This window comes from Bombina bombina, chromosome 3, assembly GCF_027579735.1.
Source record: "Bombina bombina isolate aBomBom1 chromosome 3, aBomBom1.pri, whole genome shotgun sequence".
NCBI lineage: Eukaryota > Metazoa > Chordata > Amphibia > Anura > Bombinatoridae > Bombina > Bombina bombina.
Genome location: NC_069501.1, coordinates 1,229,526,226 through 1,229,551,689, shown reverse-complemented (window position 1 = coordinate 1,229,551,689; position 25,464 = coordinate 1,229,526,226). Strand labels below are relative to the sequence as shown.

General features: G+C 40.4%; 1 protein-coding gene across 1 annotated transcript in view; it reads left to right on the top strand.

Annotated features, from left to right (window-relative positions):
• KLHL35 (kelch like family member 35) overlaps positions 1 to 25,464 on the top strand; it is a 91,759-nt gene that overhangs the window by 33,578 nt on the left and 32,717 nt on the right. The window contains exons 3-4 of the mRNA XM_053705086.1: positions 267 to 451; positions 13,332 to 13,450. Coding sequence (XP_053561061.1) covers positions 267 to 451; positions 13,332 to 13,450 — 304 coding nt within the window. The remainder of the gene's footprint in view (positions 1 to 266; positions 452 to 13,331; positions 13,451 to 25,464) is intronic.

Here is a 25,464-nt window from a genome sequence, read left to right as displayed (position 1 = left end):
GATGCTCGACTGGATTTCAGAGTGCATAAGCATCATGGGAAATGTAGTTCTGAAACATCTGAAGTAGCAAGTTTTGCCATCACTGTCCTATCTGCTGGGCCAGTAAAATACAATAAAGATAATGCATCACTTTAATGTGCCTTTAAATTTTAGAGCAGTTGGCAATAAAAAAAAATACATCAACATTATTCTCAGGCTGATCTTTGCTTTAAATACATTGCATTGATTTGTGTGTAATATCCCTTTAACAGTACGATTTCTTACAGGTTTACAGAGATGTCAGAAGTCATCATAGTTGTCGGAGGTTGTGACAAAAAGGGACTTTTAAAATTACCTTTCACCGACAGTTATCACCCAAAGAGGAAACAGTGGAAGTCTCTGGCCAGTATGCCTGGCTACACAAACTCAGAATTTGCTGTTTGCATATCAAAAAATAACATGTATGTCTCAGGTAAAGTATTTACAATCTTAGTACATAGGTGACTTTATATGTTACAAAACTGTACTAGATCCACTGTGCTAAAGCCGAAGATGTGCTAAAAATACTTCAAATTCCCATGTTCTTCACTTAGGAGAAAATACTCTTTTTTATTTTTTAAATGTATAACTATTTATCGATGTATATTTTTTGTAAAATATATATCAATACCAATATCTCCAAATTAATATATACAGATATAGATGTATATTTTTTTATATAGATATACTGTATATATATATATAAATATTAGGACATTGTTTTTCTATTTATGCACACACTATGTAATGCTCGTGGGATATTTCCCTATTAGACCAAACTTGGCCAGTAGTCTTCTTATCCCAGCGTCAAGGCGGAAGGATAAGGAAATATCCCAGAACAAAGTGAGTGTAGAAAATGAGGTAAGCAATACTCACGGTAGTCCTTCACGGCAACAGAAAGGCAATCCAGCAGTATAGCAGTTCAGGGATAAACCAATAGAGTGGTCAGGAACAGGCAGAGTTCAGCAATATTAAGGCAATCCAGCAATTCAAGGGTTAAACAGGCAGAGAAGTCAGACAGGCAGAGTTCGGCAATATTAAGGCAAGCCAGCAATTAAACAGTTAAATAGGCAGAGTAGTCAGACAGGCAGATTTCAGCAATATTAAGTCAATCCAGCAATTCAAGGGTTAAACAGGCAGAGTAGTCAGACAGGCAGAGTTCAGCAATATTAAGGCAATTCAAGTAATAAAGCACCTAGGAGCACACTCAGTAACACCTATACTTGGGCAGAGAATGTAAGTTATGCAGGTACTTATATAGGTGCCAAGGAGCTCAAAGGATACGGCTTCAGAAGGGAAGAGACATGCAGCGATAACGTCATTGTTGCATGCCCACAGCAACTGCCGCATTCCCTGGCAACAGCTAGCGCAGCAACCGTTGCGTCCATGGCAACAGCCAGCACGGCGCAAGGGAGCGGCGTGACATAGACCCCCACTCAATGGTTCCCTCCGGGAACTAGAGTCGGCTTCAAAGGGTGAGCAGCATAGAACTTGGAGTCCAAAGATGGAGCATGCACATTACGGGCAGGAACTCAGGAACGCTCTGCCACAGAGTATCCCTTCCAGTGTATGAGTTATTGGAGCTGCCTGTGCCTGATTCTGGAATCCAAGATCTTGGCAATCTCATACTCTGGTTCACCATGAATCAGGAGTGGAGGAGGAGGACGTCTGAGTCGAGTATACCTATTTGTGACGTAGGGTTTGACCAAGGAGATGTGAAAGACTGGGTGAATGTGCAAGGTCTTAGGCAAGGCCACTCTGTAGGCAACAAAAGAAATTCTTTTGAGGACTTTATAAGGACCAATATACCAACGTCCCAATTTGTGACAAGGTTGACGTAAGCGGATGTGTCTGTTAGAGACCCAGACACGATCACCTGCAACAAAGGCACAAATATCGGCAAACCTCTTATATCTAGAGGTGGTTGATTGTAACTGAGAGCGTATTCGTTGCCAATGGGTAGTGATGTCAGTGAAGTGGCGTTCTGCAGCAGGTACTCCTGTGTATTGAGCAGAAAGAGGAAAAATACAAGGTTGATATCCAGCTGCGGCCTAGAAAGGGGAGCATTGTAGAGAAGAATTCCAATGAGTGTTCTTTGCAAGTTCAGCTAGGGGTAACAACCCTGACCAATTAGTGTGCTGTGAGATAAACTTCCAAATCTTGATTCGTTCTCTCCGTCTGGTGATAACCAGAGGACAAAGAAACAGTGGTTCCAAGCAATTTGCAAAAGCTTCTCCAAAAGGTAGAAATAAATTGAGGTCCTCTGTCAGAGACAATATTTATGGGTATACCGTGTAATTGTACCACATGTAACAGAAAAAGAGTGGACAATTCTTTGCTGTAGTAACTTTGTTAGAGGTACAAAATGAGCAAGTTTGGAGAACCGATCCACCACCACCCATATGACTGTATGAGGGTCAGAGGGAGGAAGGTCTACAACAAAATCCATAGCTATGTGTGTCCATGGTTGTTTAGGTATAGACAACTGTTGAAGTAGGCCATGTGGTAGGGAACGGGCAGTCTTATTAAAAGCACAAGTCTGACAAGCTTTCACATAATCCTGAGAGTCCGACTTTATGGTAGGCCACCACACATGTTGGCAAAGGAGTTGAAAGGTTCTTGTCAAACCAGGACGACCTGACAGCTTGCTGTCATGAGCCCAGGATAATACATAAGAGCTAAGGTTTGGAGGAATATAAAGGATCTCAGGAGTCGCAGGGGCTTCAGAAGGTTTTTTTGACTGGGCTTGTTGCAGTCTTTGAAGAAGAGAGGTGTTGAGCTGAGCAACCACACAAGAGGGTTGTATGATGTGTTCGATAGGAGCTTCAGAGGAGTAACTAGACTGAGGAAACTGATGGTAAAGGGCATCAGCCTTTTTATTCTTGGTCACAGGAAGGTAAGAAACTATAAAGTTAAGATGAGATAAGAATAGGACCCACCTCGCCTGTCGAGGATTGAGTTGATGTGCAGTCTCTAGGTACGTCAGATTCTTGTCGTCAGTGAGAATCTGAATGGGGTTTGGGGTACCCTCTAGCCAATTATGTCATTCAGTCAGGGCCATCTTAAAGGGACATAAAACAAGTTGAGAAAATATAATATGTACATCAATTACTTTACCTGAAAATTTATACTGCAGTGCCTCGCCATTAACCCTTTCTTTTAAGTTTCTGACTTGTACAGCTTTAACTCCCCCCACATAATTCCTTTTACGGCTGTAGCTATATCCATTGTTGTTTTGGTAAAATGCACAAATGAATAGGGAATATCTGATGGAGCATGCCTAGAAGCTGTGAACTCAGGTGAAATACAATGTATGTGTCTAAACACTGATAAGAGGGGTGGAGCACAGTGTCCAAACAGCATGGCTATTTAAGTATTTTTGATTATTTTTGAAAATTATTTTACAATACTTCCCAACAATTTTTAAACAATTTTTTTATGCAAATTATTTTTACTTAATTAGCCCTTTTAGGATATGCACAGATCTTAACCTGTTTCATGGCACTTTAAGAGTTCACGATTGCCCACATCGTAATTCCTATCTGCAGGAGTGAAGCGTTTGGAGAAAAAAGCTACCGGGTGCAACTTTGAGGTGAAAGGGTCCCTTTGGGTTAAGACTGCACCAGCTCCTATCTCGGGGGCATCAACCTCGAAAGTGAACTGCAGGTCAGGATCAGGATGGCGGAGCACAGGAGCAGAACAAAATACTTTTTTTTCAAATGAGAGCAAGCATCCACAGTTACAGGAGGCCAATTCTTGCAGTCTCTGTTTCGTTTAGTCATTTCAGTGAGTGGAGCAATGATTTGGGAGAAGTTCTTTATGAACTTGCGATTATAGTTGGAGAACCCCGAGAATCTCGGTAGTACCTTTAAAGAGGTGGGTTGTGGCCATTCCAGAACTGTGCTTAGCTTTGTAGGATCCATGGCAAAACCTTCCTTCGAGATGACATAGCCAAGGAACTGGTGAATAAGTACCTGTTTTACATGCTCACGATGATCCTCAAGGGTGGAGGAAAATATGAGGATCCAAATAGATGATGACAGTGCGATTAAGGAGGTCACTGAAGACATCATTGACAAATGCTTGGAAGACAGCAGGGGCATTACACAGCCCAAAAGGTATCACAAGGTATTCGTAATGCCCTGATCTCATGTTGAAGGCAGTCTTCCATTCATGTCCCGGGAAGATACGAATGAGATTGCACTCTCCACGTAGGTCCAACTTTGTAAAGTAACGAGAATTTTGGAGCAAATCATATAGATCAGTGATCAAATGGATAGGATATGATTCTTGATAGTAATGTTGATTAGGGCTCTGTAATTGATACAGGGTCTGAGACCACCATCCCTTTTACTGGCAAAAAAGAAGCCAGCCCTGGCAGGAGAGGAGGTAGGCAGAATAAAGCCTTTAGCTAGGTTTTCTTGGATGTATTCCTCCATGGCCTTGGTTTCAGCTTTTGAGAGTGGATAAGTCTTTCTTTTAGGAAGTGGGGCTCCAGGAAACAGGTCAATTTTGCAGTCGTAAGGACGGTGGGGTGGTAACACATCAGCTGCATTCTTTTCAAAAACATCTGTAAATTCTGCATATACTGAGGGAAGATTAGAAGGGGTCTGAAGGCTGGCTATAGGGACGTGATGCAGCAGAGTAACTGTCGCGATCGCTCAGCTGCTGATCGCTTTCTTCTTTCCTGTGTCAGCGCGGTAGCGCTTCCTTGGTTGCTTAGCAACCCTGTTTCTCTCCGGCCCCTTCTGCTGACGTCAGAAGGTCTTCTTATTCCGGCGTCTCCTCTCCTCGGTGCCTGTTTGTTCTAATTCCTGGTTTGTGAGTACTTTCTGAATCTCTTGTTTGGTTAGAATTGCTGGCTTGTTTAACTCCTACCCTGCTTTACCCTACCTGCCTGATTCCTGATAACTGGACACTTCTTGTTTGAATATTCCTCTGTTTAACCTAAACTGCTTGATAACACGTTGCTGGACGTTGCTGGACTTTGCTTGTTTGACAAATTCTACTGTTTAAGCCCAAACTGCCTGATTACATGTTGCTGGAACTTTGCTTGCTTGACTATTCTTATGGTTAACCCAAAACTGCCTGATTACACGTTGCTGGAACTTTGCTTGCTTGACTATTCTACTGGTTAACCTCAAACTGCCTGATTACAAGTTGCTGGAACTTTGCTTGCTTGACTATTCTATTGGTTAACCCCAAACTGCCTGATTACACGTTGCTGGAACTTTGCTTGCTTGACTATTCTACTGGTTAACCCCCAAACTGCCTGATTACACGTTGCTGGAACTTTGCTTGCTTGATTATTCTACTGGTTAACCCCTACCTGCCTGATTTAACGTTGCTGGATATTGCTTGTTGGATTACTCTTTTGGTTAACCCTATCTACTCGAAGTTTCTTCTCCTGACCCTGCTGTACCAACTTCCAGTTTATTTCAGTGAGTATATTACTGTAGCTGTCGCAGGGTCAGGTCCTGGAATATACTCACAGTGCTAGGGTGTTTTCAAACTTCATTCTAGCATTTGGGTCTAACTCTGGACTTAACCTATCCTGACAGTAACTTTAGCCAGGCAGGAGTGAAAACAGGATTTACCCCAGGAGGCCAACTGTGCCTCAATCCAGTCGAACTGAGGATTGTGAATAGATAGCCAAGGAAGACCAATGATTACTGGTTGTGCAGGAGAATGAATGACATTGAACAGCAATTGTTCGGTATGTAGGACTCCCACAGTCAAGGTTAGGGGTGCTGATTCGAAATGGATTAAACCTAAAATAACAGGGTGTGCCATCCAGAGTAGTTATTTTAAGACATTGTTTTTTCTGAAGTAGAGGCAACCCTTCATGAATCATGGAACTGTGATCCAGAAAATTTCCAGCTGCCCCTGAATTAATAAAGGCATGAGCATGGACAGAATTCTGAAGAAGAAAGGTAAGGGTGACAGGTACCATAATCCGAGAAGAGTGAGGGGATTTAGTAGTGGCTACTCTTAGAGGTACCCCACATTTATACTCTAAGCGTTGACTTTTCCCAGCAGTATATCACAGTTCTTGAGTTGGTGTGAGTTAGAACCACAATAAAAACACAGTCTCAACCTCCTTCTTCTCTGTCTTTCAGATTCAGAGGGCTCAGGGGAAGAGAGATCCATGGGTTCCTCTTCAGAGCTAACTGGAGGTGCTAAAGGGGTAGAGGATTGCCTAGAGACTAGACAAGTAGGAGGATGAGAGGGAAGGATTCTGCGAGTTCTTTCTCTCTCAGCTTGTCTTTCCTGAAAGCGAGTATCCAGACTGAGGCAAAGTGTTATGAATTCATCCAGGGAAATGGAACATCATGATAAGTGAGCTCATCCTTGATACGCTCATGCAGGCCTCACCTGAAGGCCGCTTTGAGAGCACTGCCATCCCAACTGGTCTCATGTGCCAAGGTGCAAAACTTGATGGTGTATTGTACTACAGATCTATTGCTCTGGCAGAGATCCAAGAGAGAGTACTCTGCAGCAGCGATACGCTCATGCAGGCCTCTCCTGAAGGCCGCTTTGAGAGCACTGCCATCCCAACTGGTCTCATGTGCCAAGGTGCAAAACTTGATGGTGTATTGTACTACAGATCTATTGCTCTGGCAGAGATCCAAGAGAGAGTACTCTGCAGCAGCGATACGCTCATGCAGGCCTCTCCTGAAGGCCGCTTTGAGAGCACTGCCATCCCAACTGGTCTCATGTGCCAAGGTGCAAAACTTGATGGTGTATTGTACTACAGATCTATTGCTCTGGTAGAGATCCAAGAGAGAGTACTCTGCAGCAGCAGTGCGGCCGGAGATGCCAAATACGGAAGATAATGCAGAAATGAAGACATCAGCATTGTTCAGGAGTTGAGCACTCTGTTCCAAAAGGGGAGAGACCCAGGCTAGGGCCTTGTCTTTCAATAAAGAAATGATAAAAGTGACCTTTGACTGATGAGACTGGAAAGTGTGAGGATCATTACGGAAGTGTAATCTGCACTGGTTGAGAAAACCGCTACAGTCGGTAGTACCATCATACTTGTCAGGCAACGGTTTCTGGGGTATACTTCCAATAACAGAGGGGAGAGTTGCAGTACTAGCAGCACGGCCCAGCTTTGTAACAACAGGAACAGCGTTCTTTACTGCAACCAGTGAGGCAAGCATAGCTGATATAGCCTCAAGTTTAGAATCCACATTCAGCAAGTGTATGGCGTGGGTTCCCAGGGTCTGCCCCTGAAGAGAGACTGCACTTGCTACCTCATTTGGGTCCATGGCCCAAGTATAATGTAATGCTCGTGGGATATTTCCATATCAGACCAAACTTGGCCAGTAGTCTTCTTATCCCGGTGTCAAGGCGGAAGGATAAGGAAATATCCCAGAACAAAGTGAATGTAGAAAAAGAGGTAAGCAGTACTCACTGCCATCAGGGTAGTCCTTCACGGCAATAGAAAGGCAATCCAGCAGTATAGCAGTTCAGGGATAAACCAATAGAGTGGTCAGGAAGAGGCAGAGGTCAGCAAGGGGTAAACCAGGCAGAGTAGTTAGACAGGCAGAGTTCAGGAATGATAAGGCTATCCGACAATTCAAGTGTTAAACAGGCAGAGTAGTCAGACAGGCAGAGTTCAGCAATATTAAGGCAATTCAAGGGTTAAACAGGCAGAGAAGTCAGACAGGCAGAGTTTAGCAATATTAAGGCAGTCCAGCAATTCAAGGGTTAAACAGGCAGAGTAGTCAGACAGGCAGAGTTCAGCAATATTAAGGCAATCCAGCAATTCAAGTAATAAAGCACCTAGGCAGAGGTCAGCAAGGGGTAAACCAGGCAGAGTAGTTAGACAGGCAGAGTTCAGGAATGATAAGGCTATCCGACAATTCAAGTGTTAAACAGGCAGAGTAGTCAGACAGGCAGAGTTCAGCAATATTAAGGCAATTCAAGGGTTAAACAGGCAGAGTAGTCAGACAGGCAGAGTTCAGCAATATTAAGGCAATCCAGCAATTCAAGTAATAAAGCACCTAGGAGCACACACTGTAACACCTATACTTGGGCAGTGAATGTAAGTTAAACAGGTACTTACATAGGCGCCAAGGAGCTCAAATGAACCGGCTTCAGAGGGGAAAAGACGTGCGGCGATGATGTCATCGCCGCACGCTCACAGCAACCGCTGCGTCCCTGGCAACAGCCAGAGCAGCAACTGCTGCGTCCCTGGCAACATCCAGGGTGGCGCAAGGGAGCGGCGAGACACACTATAAGCATACATATATGACCTGTATAACATATGCCTTGACGAAACTGTTCAGTTGATTAATATGTTACAGGTCAGCTTTAGTGTTATATGGTTCACAAATATAACACATTGATTCAAATGTTTTCACTATTATATTGTTTACACTATATTTTTATTGTTGTTTAATAAATTGTGTTAATACACAGATGCCCCACTTATGGTTTTGAATACAAGTGACAATATAACCCACTGATGCCCCACTTCTGGTATGGGCGTTTGGTCACTTCCGGTAGTGCGACTTTCTGTCTATACCTGGTATTGAGCACTTAGTGGGAAGTCACAATACTTTGATATAAGTAATTTTGTTTTACTGTGTTGATTCACGTTACAAAGGGCCATGGATGTCTTTATATTTATGCAATTCTATGTAACGCCAGACCAGAAGTGCAATGACGATTCACTTCCGGTTTCGCGATTTTCCCATGTTGTATTGGTCCAAATTGAGCCCAAAGTGTAAATATTTTGTGTGACCACTATCATTTTCCAGCACTGCTTTAACCCTCTTGGGCATGGAGTTCACCAGAGCTTCACAGGTTGCCACTAGAGTCCTCTTCCACTCCTCCATGACAACATCACAGAGCTGGTGTATGTTAGAGACCTTGGGCTCCCCCACCTTCTGTTTGAGGATGCCCCACAGATGCTCAATAGGGTTTAGGTCTGGAGACATGCTTGGCCAGTCCATCACCTTTACCCTCAGCTTCTTTAACAAGGCAGTGGTTTTCTTGGAGGTGTGCTTGGGGTCATTATCATGTTGGAATACTGCCCTGCGGCCCAGTCTCCGAAGGGAGGGTATCATGCTCTGCTTCAGTATGTCACAGTACATGTTGGCATTCATGGTTCCCTCAATGAACTGTAGCTCTCCAGTGCCGGCAGCACTCATGCAGGCCCAGACCATGACACTCCCACCACCATGCTTGACTGTAGGCAAGACACACTTATCTTTGTACTCCTCATCTGGTTGCAGCCACACACCCTTGACACCATCTGAACCAAATAAGTTTATCTTGGTCTCATCGGACCACAGGACATGGTTCCAGTAATCCATATCCTTAGTCGGCTTTCTTGTGTATCATCTTTTGATGAGGCTTCCTTCTGGAACAACAGTCATGCAGACCAATTTGATACAGTTTACGGCGTATGGTTTGAGCACTGACAGGCTGACCCTCCACCCCTTCAACCTCTGCAGCAATGCTGGCAGCACTCATATGTCTATTTCCCAAAGACAAGCTCTGGATATGATGCTGAGCACATGCACTCAACTTATTTGGTCGAGGCCTGTTCTGAGTGGAACCTGTCCTGTGAAACCGCTTTATGCTGCATCTCAGTTTCAGGGTCTTGGAAATCTTCTTATAGCCTAGGCCATCTTTATGTTGAGCAACAATTCTTTTTTTCAGATCCTCAGAGAGTTCTTTGCCATGAGGTGCCATGTTGAACTTCCAGTGACCAGTATGAGAGAGTATGAGAGCGATAACACCAAATTTAACACACCTGCTCCCCATTCACACTTGAGACCTTGTAACACTAACAAATCACATGACACCGGGGAGGGAAAATGGCTAATTGTGCCCAATTTGGACATTTCCACTTAGTGGTGTACTCACTTTTGTTGCCAACGGTTTAGACATTAATGGCTGTGTGTTGAGTTATTTTGAGGGGACAGCAAATTTACACTGTTATACAGGCTGTATACTCATTACTTTACATTGTAGCAAAGTGTCATTTCTTCAGTGTTGTCATATGAAAAGATATACTAAAATATTTACAAAAATGTGAGGGGTGTACTATATATATATATATATATATATATATATATATATATATATATATATATATATATATATATATTTTTATATATATATACACAGTATATATCTATATCTATATATATATATATATATATATATATATATATATTTATATATATATATATATATATATATATATATATATATATATATATATATATATATATATATATATATACACATATATACACAGTAATGGCCAAAAATATTGGCACCCTTGCATTTCTGTCAGATAATGTACCACTTCACCCAGAAAAGTGTTGCAATTACAAATGTTTATGCATTTTCATGACATAAAAAACTGGAGAAGAAAAAGCCAAATCTGACAAATTCCACGTAAAACTCCAAAAATGGACTGGACAAAATTATTGGCACCTTCTCAAAATTGTGAGAAATAATTACATTCCAATTTGTGATGCTCCTGTAATTTGTAATTAAACTCACCTGTATCAATTAACAGGTGCTGACAAAATAGAAATCACACCGGCAACCAGTTAAAATGGTGAAAATTTTACTCAACCTGTTGTGTGTCTCTGTGTGCCACACTGAGCATGGAGAAGAGAAAGAGCAGCAAAGAATTGTCTGAGGATTTGAGAACAAAAATTGTGGAAAAACATAGACAATCTCAAGGTTACATGTCCATCTCCAGAAATATATATGTTCCTGTGTCCACTGTGTGCAACATTGTCAAGAAGTTTACAGCCCATGGCACTGTAGCTAATCTCCCTGGACATGGTCAAAAGAGAAAAATAGATAAAAGTTTGCAACCAAGGATTGTTCGAATGGTGGATAAAGAACCTCGATCAACTTCCAGACAAATTCAAGCTGACCTTCAGACACAGGGTACAAATGTGTCAGTTTGCACTATACGTCTCCATCTGAATGAAATGGGACGCTATGGTCGGAAGACCCAGGAGGACCCCACTGCTGACACAAACATAAAAAAGCCAGATTGGAGTTTGCCAAAACTTACCTGAGGAAGCCAAAATCCTTTTGGGAGAATGTGCTTTGGACAGACGAAACAAAATTACAGCTTTTTGGTAAAGCCCATCATTCTACTGTTTTCAGAAAAAGAAACAAGGCTTTTAAAAAGAGAATACAGGTCCTACAGGCAAACATGGTGGAGGTTCACTGATGTTTTGGAGTTGCTTTGCTGCTTTATGCACTGGATGTCTTGAATGTATGCATGACATTATGAAATCTGAAGACTACCAAAGAATTCTGTGGTGCAATGTAGGGCCCAGTGTCAGAAAGTTGGGTCTCTGTCAGAGGTCATGGGTCTTACAGCAGGACAATGACCCAAAGCACACATCAAAAAGCACCCAAAATGGTTTAAGACAAAGCACTGGAGAGTACTGAACTGGCCAGCAATAAGTCCAGATCTCAATCCCATAGAGCACATGTGGAGAGATCTCAAAACAGCAGTTTGGAAAAGGAACCCTTCCAATCTGAGAGACCTGGAGCAGTTGGCTAAACAAGGGTGGCCCAAAATTCCAGTAGACAAGTGTAAGAAACTCATTGATGGTTACAGGAAGTGATTGATTTCAGTTATTTTTTCCAAGGGGTGTGCTAACAAATATTAATTTGAGCGGGCCATTCATTTTGTCCAGTCCATTTTTGGAGTTTTGTGTGGAATGTGTCAGATTTGGCTTTTTTCCTCTACTTTTTTGTGTCATACCAATCCACCAAAAGAAATAAACATGAGAATGCCTAAACATTTGTAATTGCAACAATTTTCTGGTGGTGCATTATCTGACAGAAATGCAGGGGTGCTAATATTTTGGCCATGACTGTATATATGTTTCTAATTAAAAATAAAAACAACATTTTCTTCTGTGTGAAAACATAGGAATTTCAAGTATTTTTTTTATTAAAAACACATTAAAAATGATATTGCATGTTTTTAACTATTTGACTGAGAAAGTATATACACACACACACACACACACACATATATATATATATATATATATATATATATATATATATATATGTATATAAGCAAATAAATATATATTTATAGGAATACCACAGTCCCCTTAGACTGCAATGTAAACTGGCATGCGATAAATTAGATCTCCACTTGTAATCTAGCCCATAATCAGCATATACTGAAATATATCATATTCTTTTCCATTAAAAGCTCCACATTAATAAACTTATGGGGTGGTCGTGATATTTTCTTTGTTAAAGGAACTTTCTAACACAAAAATTACATGGTCCAATTCCAATTAACGGATTTTATTATTGCATTTATGTTTAAACCCTGTAAAGTATCTTCCAAGAAGAGCAGTCAACCAGTCTGAAGCAGCAGTCACCTGACCCTGCTGGGCCTAGGTAGGATTAGTGAGAGTAGTGAACCAGTCACCTGACCCTGCTGGGCCTAGGTAGGATTAGTAAAGGGTAGTGAACCAGTCACCTGACCCTACTGGGCCTAGGTAGGATTAGTGAGAGTAGTGAACCAGTCACCTGACCCTGCTGGGCCTAGGTAGGATTAGTGAGAGTAGTGAACCAGTCACCTGACCCTACTGGGCCTAGATAGGATTAGTGAAGGGTAGGTGAACCAGTCACTTGACCCTACTAGGCCTAGGTAGGATTAGTGAGAGAAGTGAACAGTCACCTGACCCTACCTGGCCTAGGTAGTATTAGTGAGGGTAGTGAACCAGTCACCTGGCCTTACTGGGCTTAGGTAGGATTAGTAAAGAGTAGTAAACAAGGTACCTGACCCTACTGGGCCTAGGTAGGATTAGTGAGGGTAGTGGACCAGTCACCTGACCCTACTGGGCCTAGGTAGGATTAGTGAGAGTAGTGAACCAGTCACCTGACCCTACTGGGCCTAGGTAGGATTATTGAGGCAGTCACCGGCCACAAAATCCAGGGATGGGGATAATGTAAGATGCTTCTAACTAAAAGGTATTGAGTAGGGATAGGAATAAATTTGACATGGAATGGAATGGGTTAATAGACTGAATTGTTTCCTTAACATGTGCTCTGGCAGGCAATAGCTTCTATAGAATGAATATGAATATCTGATTATAGAATTTATTTTTTTGGTAATGTTATATGTAAAATTAATATTTGCTCAACTAAGAAACAACAAGCTATTTTTTTTTCTGATATCCTTCTGTTTTATCATTGACATATCTTCTTTCTTACTTACACCAGAAATGCTTGTCACTTACCTACCAATTCATTGGCTTCACAGTTTTCTATTTGTTCTGTTGCAGGAGGTCACATGACCAGCAGTGATGCCTGGGTATTTAACACAAAGTTGAATGTTTGGGCTAAGATTGCCCCTTTGAATAAGGGCAGATGGAGACACAAAATGGCCACACTTAAGGGAGAGGTAGGTCCCTCCAACGAAATCTTTGTTTGACCTGTATCATACACATTTAAACAACATGTTTAAATGCACATTCAAATACAAAAATGACGCTCTAATTGCTTAGAATATGTCATTTTTACATCACTGATCATAGCTTACTTTTGTGAGCACTGTTACAATCAGCAGCACGCAACTCAGCTGTGTAACTAGCTCTGCTGATTAAATCAGTAGTGATTTCTGCTCGAGACCCGCAGTGCTCTGCAGATCCCAAGTGTTTATTTCTACTATGTGTTTAATCCCTTTGTGGGGGTTAAACACTCAGTTGTGCAGGGTTACTAGTCTTAAAATGACATGCGATAATGAATTAGAGCATGTTATGGCACTTTAAAGAGACATTATACACATTTTATTCTTTTTTTTCTTTCTAATTTAATGACAGTAATAATTCAGCATGTCTTTAATCATCTAACCACATAAAATATACTAAAGTATTACACCGGACTATTTTGCTAAATATATATATTTTTTTAATCCTTATGTCTGTGTTCCTTTTGCATGATATTGGGCTTTTGCAGTGAGCGACATAACAACATTAATTAATTTTTTTGCAAGCATTTTGCCAGTGCTGAAAAAATTATAATATATGGGCTCAAAATTTCAAGTCCTAAACTACTAGCCATGATAAAATGTTACTCGCCACATCTAATCCCACCCACACCCCACCCACTGCTATTTTGTAATATTGTTTTTATTTTATACCATAACAAATGAAATAATGCTACATACAGTAATAAATTAACAAAATAAGTTCATAGCAGTTAGAAAAATGAATTAGGGGTTCTGGGGAAGACAACAGCTGGATATAAAAAGAAGGTTGTTGAACTGAGAGAAAGCAGAAATTGCTGACAGTTATGGAAGGTCATAGCAGACCTGGAGATGTTTTTTTCATAATTATCATCTCTCCCATCTCGCTCTTAACTAACGGCTACATTACGAGTTTTGCGGTAAACTAAAAAGCAGCATTAACAGGTGCTAACGCTGCTTTTTTTCTACCGCTGGTATTACGAGTCTTGTAGGTTTAGGGGCACTACACACATTTTTAGCCTTACCGCAAAACAACTTACGTAAACTTGGTAAAGTCTTTTTTCTATTGGACTTCCATAGCGCTGGTATTACAAGTCTGTCCTAGGAGGCCAAAAAGTGAGCGGTACACCCTATCCCGTCAAGATTCCTAACGCATTTGAAAGTCAGTAGTTATGAGTTTTATGGTACAACGCCGTAACATAAAACTCATAACTAAAGTGCTAAAAAGTACACTAACACGCATAAAATACCTATTAAACCCTAAACCAAGGCCCTCCCGCATTGCAAACACTATAATAAAATTATTAACCCCTAATCTGCCGCTCCAGACATCGCCGCCACTAGAATAAACATATTAACCCCTAAACCACCGCACTCCCGCCTCACAAACACTAGTTAAATAATATTAACCCCTAATCTGCCTCCCCTAATATCGCCACCACCTACATTATACTTATTAACCCCTAATCTTCCGCTCCGGACATCGCCGCAACCTACATTATATTTATTAGCCCCTAATCTGCCGCCCCCAATGTCGCTGCAACCTTCCTACATTTATTAACCCCTAATCTGCTGCCCCCAATGTCACCCCCACTAACTTAAATATAATTTAAATAAATCTAAATAAAATTACTATCATTAACTAAATAATTCCGATTTATAACTAAATACTTACCTGTAAAATAAACCCTAAGCTAGCTACAATATAACTAATAGTTATATTGTTTCTATCTTATAATTTATTTTTATTTTACAGGCAAGTTTGTATTTATTTTAACTAGGTAGAATAGTTACTAAATAGTTATTAACTATTTAATAACTACCTAGCTAAAATAAATACAAATTTACCTGTAAAATAAAACCTAACCGAAGTTACAATAACACCTAACACTACACTATAATTAAATAAATTGACTAAATTAAATACAATTAAATAAATTAAATTAGCTAAAGTACAATCCCCCCCACTAAATGACAGAAAATAATAAACAAATTACAAGATATTTAAACTAATTACACATATAATCTAATAGCCCTATCAAAATAAAAAAAGCCCCCCCCAAAATAAAAAACCCTAGCCTAAACTAAACTACCAATAGCCCTTAAAAGGGCCTTTTGCGGGGCATTGCCCCAAAGTAATCCGCTCTTTTACCTGTAAAAATTTTTTACAAACAACCCCCCCAACAGTAAAACCCACCACCCACACAACCAACCCCCCAAATAAAATACTATCTAAAAAAACCTAAGCTCCCCATTGCCCTGAAAAGGGCATTTGGATGGGCATTGCATTGCAACCCTAATCTAAAAAATAAAACCCACCCAATAAACTCTTAAAAAAACCTAACACTAACCCCCTGAAGATCGACTTACTGTTCTGAAGATCCGACATCCATCCTCAAGGAAGCGGCAGAAGTCTTCATCCAACCGGGCTGAAGTCCTCAACGAAGCCGGGAGAAGTCTTCATCCAAGCCGGGTGAAGTGGTCCTCCACACGGGCAGAAGTCTTCATCCAGACGGCATCTTCTATCTTCATCCATCCGACGTGGAGCGGCTTCTTGAACTTCAAGACATCCGACGCGGAGCATCCTCTTCATCCGACGGACTAACAACGAATGACGGTTCCTTTAAGTGACGTCATCCAAGATGGATGAAGACTTCTCCCGGCTTCGTTGAGGACTTCGGCCCGGTCGGATGAAGACTTCTGCTGCTTCCTTGATGATGGATGTCGGATCTTCAGAGCAGTAAGTCGATCTTCAGGGGGTTAGTGTTAGGTTTTTTTAAGAGTTTATTGGGTGGGTTTTATTTTTTAGATTAGGGTTTGGGCCGCAAAAGAGCTAACTGCCCTTTTAAGGGCAATGCCCATCCAAATGCCCTTTTCAGGGCAATGGGGAGCTTAGGTTTTTTTAGTTAGATTTTTATTTGGGGGGTTGGTTGTGTGGGTGGTGGGTTTTACTGTTGGGGGGTTGTTTGTATTTTTTTTTTACAGGTAAAAGAGCTGATTACTTTGGGGCAATGCCCCGCAAAAGGACCTTTTAAGGGCTATTGGTACTTTAGTTTAGGCTAGGGGTTTTTTTTTATTTTGGGGGGGGGCTTTTTTTTATTTTGATAGGGCTATTAGATTAGGTGTAATTAGTTTAAAGATCTTGTAATTTGTTTATTATTTTCTTTAATTTAGTGGGGGTTTTTTTGTACTTTAGCTAATTTAATTTATTTAATTTAGTTAGTTTATTTAATTATGGTGTAGTGTTAGGTGTTATTGTAACTTAGGTTAGGTTTTATTTTACAGGTACTTTTGTATTTATTTTAGCTAGGTAGTTATTAAATAGTTAATAACTATTTAGTAACTATTCTACCTAGTTAAAATAAATACAAACTTGCCTGTAAAATAAAAATAACCCCTAAAATAGATACAATGTAACTATTAGTTATATTGTAGCTAGCTTAAAGTTTATTTTACAGGTATTTAGTTTTAAATTGGAATAATTTAGTTAATGATATTAATTTTATTTAGATTTATTTAAATTATATTTAAGTTAGGGGGTGTTAGGGTTAGACTTAGGTTTAGGGGTTAATACATTTAGTATAGTGGCGGCGACGTTGGGGGTCGGCAGATTAGGGGTTAATAAATGTAGGTAGGTGGTGATGTTAGGGACGGCAGATTAGGGGTTAATAATATTTAACTAATGTTTGCGAGGCGGGAGTGTGGCGGTTTAGGGGTTAATATGTTTATTATAGTGGCGGCGACGTTGGGGCAGCAGATTAGGGGTTAATAAGTGTAGGTAGGTGGCGGCAACATTGTGGGCAACAGATTAGGGGTTAATAAATATAATATAGGTGGTGGCGATGTCGGGGGCGGCAGATTAGGGGTTAATAAGTGTAAGATTAGGGGTGTTTAGACTCGGGTTCATGTTAGGATGTTAGGTGTAAACATAAATTTTATTTCCCCATAGGAATCAATGGGGCTGCGTTACTCAGTTTTACGCTGCTTTTTTGCAGGTGTTAGACTTTTTTTCCAGCCGGCTCTCCCCGTTGATTCCTATGGGGAAATCGTGCATGAGCACGTTACACCTGCTCACCGCTGACTTAAGCAGCGCTGGTATTGAAGCTAGATTTGGAGCAAAATGTTGCTCTACGCTCACTTTTTGTCTTTTAACGCCGGGGGCGCGATCCGATATGCACCGTAGTTTGCGGCGCAAGTGAGGGAACCCCCGCCGCCCGCAGTTTCAGCTCGCAACTCGAGCTATCCAATATACGGCGCCGTCAGAGGCTAAAGTGCCGTAAGTCTGACAAACCAGCGATGTCCAGAAATCTGCATAAGTACAAATTTCTGGAGTCGCCAGTGACTTACAGCACTTTAGAAACTGCCGGCGCCTACAAAACCTGACTAAAGTATGAAATCACCCGTACTGTCTAACACGCCTCCCAAACATAGCCCGACACGTCTAACCCTCTATCCGCTATCCCCCATCACTATCCTCACAATAAAAAAATGTATTAACCCCTAAACCGCCACTCCCGGACCCCGCCGCCACCTAATAAAGTTATTAACCCCTAAACCGCCACTCCTGGACCCCGCCGCCAGCTATATTAAATCTATAACCCCCTAAAGTGAGCCCCTACCTCGCCACCATCTATTTTAAAATTATTAACCCCTAATTTAATCCCCCTACCCCGCCGCCACCTATATTAAATTATTTAACCCCTAATCTAATCCCCCTACCCCGCCGCCACCTATATTAAATTATTTAACCCCTAATCTAATCCCCCTACACAGCCGCCACCTATATTAAATTATTTAACCCCTAATCTAATCCCCCTACCCCGCCGCCACCTATATTAAATTAATTAACCCCTAATCTAATCCCCCTACCCCGCCGCCACCTATATTAAATTAATCAACCCCTAATTTAATCCCCCTACCCCGCCGCCACCTATATTAAATTAATTAACCCCTAATCTAATCCCCCTACCCCGCCGCCAGCTATATTAAATTATTTAACCCCTAAAATACTAAACTATCCCTACCACTAAACCTAAGTCTAACCCTACAAATAGCCCTGAAAAGGGCTTTTTGCGTGGCATTACCCCAAAGTAAACTGCTTTATTGCCAGCCCTTAAAAGGGCTTTTTGCGGGGCATGCCCCAAAGAAAACTGCTCTTTTACCAGCCCTTAAAAGGGCTTTGTCACAAAGTAAACTGCTCTTTTGCATCTAATCTAAATCCCCCTACACCGCCACCACCTATAATAAATGTATTTACCCCTAATCTAATCCCCCTACACCGCCGCTACCTATATTAAACACATTAACCCCTAATCTAATCCCCCTACACCACCGCCAGCTATATTAACTATATTAACCCTAATTATATTAGGGTTAATATAGTTAATATAGTTATTATATTATATATATTAACTATATTAAGCCTAATTATATTAGGGTTAATATAGTTAATATCGTTATTATATTATATATATATTAAGTATAATAACCCTATCTAACTCTAACATCCCTAACTAAACTCTTATTTAAATAAATCTAATATTAATATTATTAATTGAAATATTCCTATTTAAATCTAAATACTTACCTATAAAATAAACCCTAAGATAGCTACAATGTAATTAATAATTACATTGTAGCTATTTTAGGGTTTATATTTATTTTACAGGTAACTTGGTATTTATTTTAACTAGGTACAATAGCTATTAAATAGTTAATAACTATTTAATAGCTACCTAGTTAAAATAATTACCAATTTACCTGTAAAATAAATCCTAACCTAAGTTACAAATACACCTACACTATCAATAAATTAAATAAACTACAAATATCTAAACTAAAATACAATTAAATAAACTAAACTAAATTACAAAAAACAAACACTAAATTACAAAAAATAAAAAAAAGATTACAAGATTTTTAAGCTAATTACACCTATTCTAAGCCCCCTAATAAAATAATAAAGCCCCCCAAAATAAAAAAAATTCCCTACCCTATTCTAAATTTAAAAAGTTAGCTCTTTTACCTTACCAGCCCTTAAAAGGGCCTTTTGCGGGGCATGCCCCAAAGAAAACTGCTCTTTTGCCTGAAAAAACCCCCACAATACCACCCCCCAACATTACGACCCACCACCCACATACCCCTATTCTAAACCCACCCAAACCCCCCTTAAAAAAAACTAACACTACCCCCCTGAAGATCTCCCTACCTTGTATTCACCCAGCCGGGCAGAACTCTTCATCCGATCCGGGCGATGTCTTCAATCAAGCGGCAGTGAAGTCTTCTTCCATCCCGGCGATATCTTCAATCAAGCGGCAAAGAAGTCTTCTTCCATCCGGGCGATGTCTTCAAGCAAGCGGCCGAGAGTCTTCTTCCATCCGGCGATGTCTTCAAGTAAAGCGGCATCTTCAATCTTCTTTCTTCGCTCCTCCGCCGCGGAGCATCCATCCGGCACGACGACTTCCCGACGAATGAGGTTCCTTTAAATGATGTCATCCAAGATGGCGTTCGTCGAATTCCGATTGGCTGATAGGATTCTATCAGCCAATCGGAATTAAGGTAGAAAAATCTGATTGGCTGATTGAATCAGCCAATCAGATTCAAGTTCAATCTGATTGGCTGAATCAATCAGCCAATTGGATTGAACTTGAATCTGATTGGCTGATTCAATCAGCCAATCAGATTTTTCTACCTTAATTCCGATTGGCTGATAGAATCCTATCAGCCAATCGGAATTCGACGGATGCCATCTTGGATGACGTCATTTAAAGGAACCTCATTCGTCGGGAAGTCGTCGTGCCGGATGGATGCTCCGCGGCGGAGGAGTGAAGAAAGAAGATTGAAGATGCCGCTTTGCTTGAAGACATCGCCGGATGGAAGAAGACTCTCTGCCGCTTGCTTGAAGACATCGCCCGAATGGAAGAAGACTTCTTTGCCGCTTGATTGAAGACATCGCCGGGATGGAAGAAGACTTCACTGCCGCTTGATTGAAGACATCGCCCGGATCGGATGAAGAGTTCTGCCCGGCTGGGTGAATACAAGGTAGGGAGATCTTCAGGGGGGTAGTGTTAGGTTTTTTTAAGGGGGATTTGGGTGGGTTTAGAATAGGGGTATGTGGGTGGTGGGTCGTAATGTTGGGGGGTGGTATTGTGTGTTTTTTTCAGGCAAAAGAGCAGTTTTCTTTGGGGCATGCCCCGCAAAAGGCCCTTTTAAGGGCTGGTAAGGTAAAAGAGCTAACTTTTTAAATTTAGAATAGGGTAGGGATTTTTTTTTAATTTGTTGGGCTTTATTATTTTATTAGGGGGCTTAGAATCGGTGTAATTAGCTTAAAAATCTTGTAATCTTTTTTTAATTTTTTGTAATTTAGTGTTTTTTTTTTTTTGTAATTTAGTTTAGTTTATTTAATTGTATTTTAGTTTAGATATTTGTAGTTTATTTAATTTATTGATAGTGTAGGTGTATTTGTAACTTAGGTTAGGATTTATTTTACAGGTAAATTGGTAATTATTTTAACTAGGTAGCTATTAAATAGTTATTAACTATTTAATAGCTATTGTACCTAGTTAAAATAAATACCAAGTTACCTGTAAAATAAATATAAACCCTAAAATAGCCACAATGTAATTATTAATTACATTGTAGCTATCTTAGGGTTTATTTTATAGGTAAGTATTTAGATTTAAATAGGAATATTTCAATTAATAATATTAATATTAGATTTATTTTAATAAGAGTTTAGTTAGGGATGTTAGAGTTAGATAGGGTTATTATACTTAATATATATATATATATATATATATATATAATATAATAACTATATTAACTATATTAACCCTAATATAATTAGGGTTAATATAGTTAATATAGCTGGCGGCGGTGTAGGGGGATTAGATTAGGGGTTAATGTGTTTAATATAGGTGGCAGCGGTGTAGGGGGATTAGATTAGGGGTTAATCATTTATTATAGGTGGTGGCGGTGTAGGGGGATTAGATTAAGGGTTAATACATTTATTATAGGTGGCGGCGGTGTAGGGGGATTAGATTAAGGGTTAATACATTTATTATAGGTGGCGGCGGTGTAGGGGGATTAAATTAGGAGTTAATACATTTATTATAGGTGGTGGCGGTGTAGGGGGATTTAGATTAGATGCAAAAGAGCAGTTTACTTTGTGACAAAGCCCCGCCAAAAGCCCTTTTAAGGGCTGGTAAAAGAGCAGTTTTCTTGGGGGCATGCCCCGCAAAAAGCCCTTTTAAGGGCTGGCAATAGAGCAGTTTACTTTGGGGTAATGCCACGCAAAAAGCCCTTTTCAGGGCTATTTGTAGGGTTAGACTTAGGTTTAGTGGTAGGGATAGTTTAGTATTTTAGGGGTTAAATAATTTAATATAGCTGGCGACGGGGTAGGGGGATTAAATTAGGGGTTAATAATTTTAAAATAGATGGCGGCGGGGTAGGAGCTCACTTTAGGGGGTAGGTAAGGTAGATGGCCGCGGTGTAAGGGGCTCACTTTAGTGGGTAGGTAAGTTAGATGGCGGCGGTGTAAGGGGCTCACTTTAGTGGGTAGGTAAGGTAGATGGCGGTGGTGTAAGGGGCTCACTTTAGGGGGTAGTTTAATATAGTTGGCGACGGTGTAGGGGGATCACATTAGGGGGTAGTTAATGTAGGTCACGGCGGGGTCCGGGAGCGGCGGTTTAGGGTTAAATATTTTATTAGGGATTGCGGCGGGGGATCGCGGTTGACAGGTAGATAGAGATTGCGCATGCGTTAGGTTTATTTTGTAGCTAGTTTAGGGAGTTACGGGGCTCCAATAGACAGCGTAAGGCTTACTACGGCTGCTTTTTGTGGCGAGGTGAAAATGGAGTAAGATTTCTCCATTTTCGCCACGTAAGTCCTTACGCTGTATATTGGATACCAAACTGCGCTGGTTTGGTATACCTGCCTATGGCCCAAAAAACTATGGGCGACGGCAGAAATATACGATCGTAACTTCTAGGTTGAAGATGCCGCTTTGCTTGAAGACATCGCCAGATGGAAGAAGACTCTCTGCCGCTTGCTTGAAGACATCGCCCGAATGGAAGAAGACTTCTTTGCCGCTTGATTGAAGACATCGCCGGGATGGAAGAAGACTTCACTGCCGCTTGATTGAAGACATCGCCCGGATCGGATGAAGAGTTCTGCCCGGCTGGGTGAATACAAGGTAGGGAGATCTTCAGGGGGGTAGTGTTAGTTTTTTTTAAGGGGGGTTTGGGTGGGTTTAGAATAGGGGTACGTGGGTGGTGGGTCGTAATGTTGGGGGGTGGTATTGTGGGTTTTTTTTCAGGCAAAAGAGCAGTTTTATTTGGGGCATGCCCCGCAAAAGGCCCTTTTAAGGGCTGGTAAGGTAAAAGAGCTAACTTTTTAAATTTAGAATAGGGTAGGGATTTTTTTTTAATTTGTTGGGCTTTATTATTTTATTAGGGGGCTTAGAATCGGTGTAATTAGCTTAAAAATCTTGTAATCTTTTTTTTATTTTTTGTAATTTAGGGTTTGTTTTTTTTTGTAATTTAGTTTAGTTTATTTAATTGTATTTTAGTTTAGATATTTGTAGTTTATTTAATTTATTGATAGTGTAGGTGTATTTGTAACTTAGGTTAGGATTTATTTTACAGGTAAATTGGTAATTATTTTAACTAGGTAGCTATTAAATAGTTATTAACCTAGTTAAAATAAATACCAAGTTACCTGTAAAATAAATATAAACCCTAACATAGCTACAATGTAATTATTAATTACATTGTAGCTATCTTAGGGTTTATTTTATAGGTAAGTATTTAGATTTAAATAGGAATATTTCAATTAATAATATTAATATTAGATTTATTTTAATAAGAGTTTAGTTAGGGATGTTAGAGTTAGATAGGGTTATTATACTTAATATATATATAATATAATAACGATATTAACTATATTAACTCTAATATAATTAGGGTTAATATAGTTAATATATATAATATAATAACTATATTAACTATATTAACCCTAATATAATTAGGGTTAATATAGTTAATATAGCTGGCGGCGGTGTAGGGGGATTAGATTAGGGGTTAATGTGTTTAATATAGGTGGCAGCGGTGTAGGGGGATTAGATTAGGGGTTAATACATTTATTATAGGTGGTGGCGGTGTAGGGGGATTAGATTAAGGGTTAATACATTTATTATAGGTGGCGGCGGTGTAGGGGGATTAGATTAGGGGTTAATACATTTATTATAGGTGGCGGCGGTGTAGGGGGATTAAATTAGGGGTTAATACATTTATTATAGGTGGTGGCGGTGTAGGGGGATTTAGATTAGATGCAAAAGAGCAGTTTACTTTGTGACAAAGCCCCGCCAAAAGCCCTTTTAAGGGCTGGTAAAAGAGCAGTTTTCTTTGGGGCATGCCCCGCAAAAAGCCCTTTTAAGGGCTGGCAATAGAGCAGTTTACTTTGGGGTAATGCCACGCAAAAAGCCCTTTTCAGGGCTATTTGTAGGGTTAGACTTAGGTTTAGTGGTAGGGATAGTTTAGTATTTTAGGGGTTAAATAATTTAATATAGCTGGCGATGGGGTAGGGGGATTAAATTAGGGGTTAATAATTTTAAAATAGATGGCGGCGGGGTAGGAGCTCACTTTAGGGGGTAGGTAAGGTAGATGGCGGCGGTGTAAGGGGCTCACTTTAGGGGGTAGTTTAATATAGTTGGCGACGGTGTAGGAGGATCACATTAGGGGGTAGTTAATGTAGGTCACGGCGGGGTCCGGGAGCGGCGGTTTAGGGGTTAAATATTTTATTAGGGATTGCGGCGGGGGATCGCGGTTGACAGGTAGATAGACATTGCGCATGCGTTAGGTTTATTTTGTAGCTAGTTTAGGGAGTTACGGGGCTCCAATAGACAGCGTAAGGCTTACTACGGCTGCTTTTTGTGGCGAGGTGAAAATGGAGTAAGATTTCTCCATTTTCGCCACGTAAGTCCTTACGCTGTATATTGGATACCAAACTGCGCTGGTTTGGTATACCTGCCTATGGCCCAAAAAACTACGGGCGACGGCAGAAATATACGAGCATAACTTCTAGGTTACGGCGTATATAGGATACCAAACCAGCGCAAAATTCAGCGTCGCCGGCATTTGCGGGCGACGCTGCATATCGGATCGGGCCCCGGGTTTGTAAAAACACATAATACCAGCGCTGTATGAAAGTGAGCGGTGAGAAAAAACTGCTCGTTAGCACCACACCCCTATTACCGCAAAACTCGCAATCTAGCCGTTACTTTCTTAACTCCCTCCACTCTTCAATCTCTCTTGTTACCTTGTCCCTTTTCTCTCAGGCCATATTTTCTCTTTACAATCTCTTTCCCCTCTCTCATATCTTTTCACTCTTTTTTTATCCATTCTCTCTTAAAGGGACACTGCACCCACATTTTTTCTTTCATAATTCAGATAGAGCATGACATTTTAATCAACTTTCTAATTTACTTCTATTACCAATTTTTCTTCGTTCTCTTTCTATCTTTATTGTAAAAGCAGTAATGTAAATCTTAGCAGCTAGCCCATTTTTGGTTCAGAACCATGGATAGCACTTGCTTATTGGAGGCTTACATTTACCCACCAATAAGCAAGCATAACCCAGGTTCTCAACCAAAAATGATCCGGCTCCTATGCATCACATTCCTGCTTTTTAAATAAAGATAGCAAGAGAACGAAGAAAATTTGATAATAGGAGTAAATTAGAGAGTTGCTTAAAATTGCATGCTCTATTTGAACCATGAAAGAAAAAGTTTGGGTTTAGTGTCCCTTTAACTTTACCTTCTTCTCCACTTTCACTTTTCCTCTGCACTCTCTCTCTCTGCCTTGTTAACCCTCTCAGAAGTAACAGTCTAAGCACTAATGTGGTCCTTACAACCCTAGAGGAATAACATATCCTTGCACTTTCATGGCTATATA